Source organism: Drosophila santomea, chromosome X, assembly GCF_016746245.2.
Source record: "Drosophila santomea strain STO CAGO 1482 chromosome X, Prin_Dsan_1.1, whole genome shotgun sequence".
NCBI lineage: Eukaryota > Metazoa > Arthropoda > Insecta > Diptera > Drosophilidae > Drosophila > Drosophila santomea.
Window position 1 is genome coordinate 10363433 of NC_053021.2, and position 6204 is coordinate 10369636.

At 34.8% G+C, this 6204-nt stretch overlaps 1 protein-coding gene across 1 annotated transcript; it reads right to left on the reverse strand.

Moving 5' to 3' along the window:
- Positions 1 to 87: 87 nt before the first annotated feature.
- Positions 88 to 1511, reverse strand: LOC120455612 (eukaryotic translation initiation factor 2 subunit 1). Its single transcript, XM_039641993.2, has 2 exons — positions 705 to 1511; positions 88 to 559 (listed from the first exon to the last, which is right to left on the reverse strand). The coding sequence occupies exons 1-2, from the start codon at positions 1397 to 1399 to the stop codon at positions 226 to 228; spliced, it is 1029 nt and encodes a 342-aa protein (XP_039497927.1). The 5' UTR covers positions 1400 to 1511; the 3' UTR covers positions 88 to 225.
- Between the last annotated feature and the right edge of the window lie 4693 nt (positions 1512 to 6204).

Genomic DNA, 6204 nt, shown 5'->3' on the forward strand with positions numbered 1-6204 from the left:
ATAATAAATGGTCGATAGCATTGTTTTGGATTTGAAAAGGAAAGATGAACAAGCGCATTTTGATTTGTCTTCTTGGGCAACTCGCTGTTTTCACTTTTATAAATCTTTAATAGCATTCGTTATATGTTATGTATATAAATTATAAAATTACAACTTCTGATTTTTGCAAAACTCGTTTAATCGTTTGTTACAGTTGCTATAGTTGTGTCTGATGCTGTGGCTACGCTAATCCTCTTCCTCTTCCTCATCATCCTCCTCGTTCGCACGACCCGCCCCCGATCCCTTGTGATTAAACTCCTTCTCTGGATCGAACTGCATGCCCTCCTGGTCGGCACCATCCTCCTCGTCATCGTCGCCTGCCACCTGGGCGTTCTCGGCCTCAGCACGCTCCAGGCGTCGTGCCAGATCCGCTTCGTCGATGGCCGTAACCAGTTTGGGCGCCATGATCACCTTGAACTCTCCCTCGTACTCGATGATCTTGGCGCGAATGTGCTCTATGGCCACCTCCAGAGCCTTCAAACCGTCTGTCTTCTTGGTAGTGGATGTGGTCATTACATAGCTAAAAGGATTAGGGTGGACGACGATTACTTTTACGCCCCAATACACTCATTTTTATAGTCAAATATTTTAACATTTTTGTTATTTCTATTTCACAAGAACTTGTGAAACAGCTACAATATCTTAGGTAATCGTATTCAACTTACAGTGGCGGTGCTATCAGGTTGATGCGAATGGGCAGCTCCTCAGTGCTCAGCTCCAAACCCTTGGTAAGCGATGCCTTGACAGCGTCGATGCCCTCGTAACCGTAGCAGGAACACTCAATGTCCGCACGGATCTTGACAGTAGGCGAGACCAGCTTGCGCTTGATGTTGCTCAGTAGGACCTCCTTGGTCTCCGCGTCCAGGTTGCACTCATCGAAGACAGACGGATCGGTGACCGATTGCTTAAAGATGTCATAGGCGACCGTCTTGCTGTTGTACTTCTTCTCGAAATGCCAGGCGGTTTTCTGGTAGAGCTCCTCCAGCTTCTCGTTGCCCTCGTAGCCGAGTATGTCGGCGACATGGCGGAGCAATGAGTTGATGGCCTTGGCCTTAGCGAAGCGCTCCGTGCACTTCTCGACATCTTCGGGCGAAACACGACGCTTCGACAGATCGATGTAGCCCTTCTCCTTGTCCACACGGATGACCACCACCGGCTCTGTCTTGCCGACACGGATCAGCTTGTTGATGGAGCGGATGCGACGGCGGGACAGCTCCGACAGGAGAATCATGCCCTCGATGTTGTTGTACTCCAGCAGATGAACGTAGGCGCCCATCTCGGCGATGGACAGTACGTTCACCATAACGACATCCTCGATCTCCGGATACCGCTCGTTGTAGAAGCGCGACGTGAGGGCCATGTTCAAATCCGTGGACTCTGGCCAAAAAAATAGGGAATTCGCACTTTTCGAAATGAAAAACGTGTACAATTTCTGCCGAGCGGGCGTAAGAAGAAGAAGCGTAAGGTATGACAGTGGTGATATCGATAATTGATTGCTGCAGCCGGCAACACATCGGTAGACGCTTGCAGCTGGTCACACTGAAAAGGTGGGGTAGTGGAGGGCTATCGATTGTTTTAGCCATTACTAAAATGTTCAAAATAATCAAAAAATTATTTTTTTTTTGTTGATTTTAGGATTAAAAATAATCTTTTTTTTTTCGATAGCAACAAAAATAGTTGTCCAAAAGTGGAATGCCATACCTCGTTGAATTCGTAACAAAATTCCTTATCCAAATATGTTTACAAAAAGAAATTCTAATTTTTTGCCATTTTTTGCAAATTTTGATGATGGTACCCCTTATCGAAAATGCGAAAATTTGTTAAATTTTTTTTGTGTTTATTTAAAAAAAGGGAGTAAAAAAGCAGTAAAAATAGTTGTCCAAAAGTGGAATGCCATACCTCGTTAAATTCGTAACAAAATTCCCTATCGATCCATGTAGATACATAGAAATGCTAATTTTTTGCCAATTTTCGCAAATTTTAATGATGGTACCCCTTATCAAAAATGCAAAAATTTGACTTTTTTTTTTTTGAATTATCGAAAAAGTAGGGATAGACATAGTTAGATATGTTTATAAGCGGCACAAAACAGTCTTTATTTCAACTGTGCGGCCATTTTTGGCCAAGTTATGGCAAAAAGGCCTATTGAAAATATCCGATCTTTTTTACAACTTTTTTTTTTAGATTTTTTGATACAAAATAATCAGTTTTTTGTCGATAGCACTAAAAATAGTTGTCCAAATGTGGAATGCCATACATCGTTGAATTCGTAACAAAATTCCCTATCGATCCATGTACATACTTTGAAATGCTAATTTTTTGCCATTTTTCACAAATTTTGATGATGGTACCCCTTATCAAAAATGCAAAAATTTGTCAAATTTTTTTTTTTGAAATATCGAAAAAGTAGGGATAGACATAGTTAGATATGTTTATAAGCGGCACAAAACAGTCTTTATTTTAGCTGTGCGGCCATTTTTGGCCAAGTTATGGCAAAAAGGCCTATTGAAAATATCCGATTTTTTTTACAACTTTTTTTTCTTCGATTTTTTGATACAAAATAATCAGTTTTTTGTCGATAGCACTAAAAATAGTTGTCCGAATGTGGAATGCCATACATCGTTGAATTCGTAACAAAATTCCCTATCGATCCATGTACATACTTTGAAATGCTAATTTTTTGCCATTTTTCACAAATTTTGATGATGGTATTATGGCCTTATCAAAAATGCAAAAATTTGTCAAATATTTTTTTTTGAAATATCGAAAAAGTAGGGATAGACATAGTTAGATATGTTTATAAGCGGCACAAAACAGTCTTTATTTTAGCGGTGCGGCCATTTTTGGCCAAGTTATGGCAAAAAGGCCTATTGAAAATATCCGATTTTTTTTACAACTTTTTTTTTCGATTTTTTGATAAAAAATAATCTGTTTTTTGTCGATAGCACTAAAAATAGTTGTCCGAATGTGGAATGCCATACATCGTTGAATTCGTAACAAAATTCCCTATCGATCCATGTACATACTTTGAAATGCTAATTTTTTGCCATTTTTCACAAATTTTGATGATGGTACCCCTTATCAAAAATGCAAAAATTTGTCAAATTTTTTTTTTTGAAATATCGAAAAAGTAGGGGTAGACATAGTTAGATATGTTTATAAGCGGCACAAAACAGTCTTTATTTTAGCTGTGCGGCCATTTTTGGCCAAGTTATGGCAAAAAGGCCTATTGAAAATATCCGATTTTTTTTACAACTTTTTTTTTTCGATTTTTTGATAAAAAATAATCAGTTTTTTGTCGATAGCACTAAAAATAGTTGTCCAAATGTGGAATGCTATACATCGTTGAATTCGTAACAAAATTCCCTATCGATCCATGTACATACTTTGAAATGCTAATTTTTTGCCATTTTTCACAAATTTTGATGATGGTACCCCTTATCAAAAATGCAAAAATTTGTCAAATTTTTTTTTTTGAAATATCGAAAAAGTAGGGATAGACATAGTTAGATATGTTTATAAGCGGCACAAAACAGTCTTTATTTTAGCTGTGCGGCCATTTTTGGCCAAGTTATGGCAAAAAGGCCTATTGAAAATATCCGATTTTTTTTACAACTTTTTTTTTCGATTTTTTGATAAAAAATAATCCGTTTTTTGTCGATAGCACTAAAAATAGTTGTCCGAATGTGGAATGCCATACATCGTTGAATTCGTAACAAAATTCCCTATCGATCCATGTACATACTTTGAAATGCTAATTTTTTGCCATTTTTCACAAATTTTGATGATGGTACCCCTTATCAAAAATGCAAAAATTTGTCAAATTTTTTTTTTTGAAATATCGAAAAAGTAGGGATAGACATAGTTAGATATGTTTATAAGCGGCACAAAACAGTCTTTATTTTAGCGGTGCGGCCATTTTTGGCCAAGTTATGGCAAAAAGGCCTATTGAAAATATCCGATTTTTTTTACAACTTTTTTTTTCGATTTTTTGATAAAAAATAATCTGTTTTTTGTCGATAGCACTAAAAATAGTTGTCCGAATGTGCAATGCCATACATCGTTGAATTCGTAACAAAATTCCCTATCGATCCATGTACATACTTTGAAATGCTAATTTTTTGCCATTTTTCACAAATTTTGATGATGGTACCCCTTATCAAAAATGCAAAAATTTGTCAAATTTTTTTTTTTGAAATATCGAAAAAGTAGGGGTAGACATAGTTAGATATGTTTATAAGCGGCACAAAACAGTCTTTATTTTAGCTGTGCGGCCATTTTTGGCCAAGTTATGGCAAAAAGGCCTATTGAAAATATCCGATTTTTTTTACAACTTTTTTTTTTCGATTTTTTGATAAAAAATAATCAGTTTTTTGTCGATAGCACTAAAAATAGTTGTCCAAATGTGGAATGCTATACATCGTTGAATTCGTAACAAAATTCCCTATCGATCCATGTACATACTTTGAAATGCTAATTTTTTGCCATTTTTCACAAATTTTGATGATGGTACCCCTTATCAAAAATGCAAAAATTTGTCAAATTTTTTTTTTTGAAATATCGAAAAAGTAGGGATAGACATAGTTAGATATGTTTATAAGCGGCACAAAACAGTCTTTATTTTAGCTGTGCGGCCATTTTTGGCCAAGTTATGGCAAAAAGGCCTATTGAAAATATCCGATTTTTTTTACAACTTTTTTTTTCGATTTTTTGATAAAAAATAATCCGTTTTTTGTCGATAGCACTAAAAATAGTTGTCCGAATGTGGAATGCCATACATCGTTGAATTCGTAACAAAATTCCCTATCGATCCATGTACATACTTTGAAATGCTAATTTTTTGCCATTTTTCACAAATTTTGATGATGGTATTATGGCCTTATCAAAAATGCAAAAATTTGTCAAATATTTTTTTTTGAAATATCGAAAAAGTAGGGATAGACATAGTTAGATATGTTTATAAGCGGCACAAAACAGTCTTTATTTTAGCGGTGCGGCCATTTTTGGCCAAGTTATGGCAAAAAGGCCTATTGAAAATATCCGATTTTTTTTACAACTTTTTTTTTCGATTTTTTGATAAAAAATAATCTGTTTTTTGTCGATAGCACTAAAAATAGTTGTCCGAATGTGGAATGCCATACATCGTTGAATTCGTAACAAAATTCCCTATCGATCCATGTACATACTTTGAAATGCTAATTTTTTGCCATTTTTCACAAATTTTGATGATGGTACCCCTTATCAAAAATGCAAAAATTTGTCAAATTTTTTTTTTTGAAATATCGAAAAAGTAGGGGTAGACATAGTTAGATATGTTTATAAGCGGCACAAAACAGTCTTTATTTTAGCTGTGCGGCCATTTTTGGCCAAGTTATGGCAAAAAGGCCTATTGAAAATATCCGATTTTTTTTACAACTTTTTTTTTTCGTTTTTTTGATAAAAAATAATCAGTTTTTTGTCGATAGCACTAAAAATAGTTGTCCAAATGTGGAATGCTATACATCGTTGAATTCGTAACAAAATTCCCTATCGATCCATGTACATACTTTGAAATGCTAATTTTTTGCCATTTTTCACAAATTTTGATGATGGTACCCCTTATCAAAAATGCAAAAATTTGTCAAATTTTTTTTTTGAAATATCGAAAAAGTAGGGATAGACATAGTTAGATATGTTTATAAGCGGCACAAAACAGTCTTTATTTTAGCTGTGCGGCCATTTTTGGCCAAGTTATGGCAAAAAGGCCTATTGAAAATATCCGATTTTTTTTACAACTTTTTTTTCGATTTTTTGATAAAAAATAATCCGTTTTTTGTCGATAGCACTAAAAATAGTTGTCCGAATGTGGAATGCCATACATCGTTGAATTCGTAACAAAATTCCCTATCGATCCATGTACATACTTTGAAATGCTAATTTTTTGGCATTTTTCACAAATTTTGATGATGGTACCCCTTATCAAAAATGCAAAAATTTGTAAAATTTTTTTTTTTGAAATATCGAAAAAGTAGGGATAGACATAGTTAGATATGTTTATAAGCGGCACAAAACAGTCTTTATTTTAGCTGTGCGGCCATTTTTGGCCAAGTTATGGCAAAAAGGCCCATTGAAAATATCCGATTTTTTTAAAACTTTTTTTTTAGATTTTTTGATACAAAATAATCA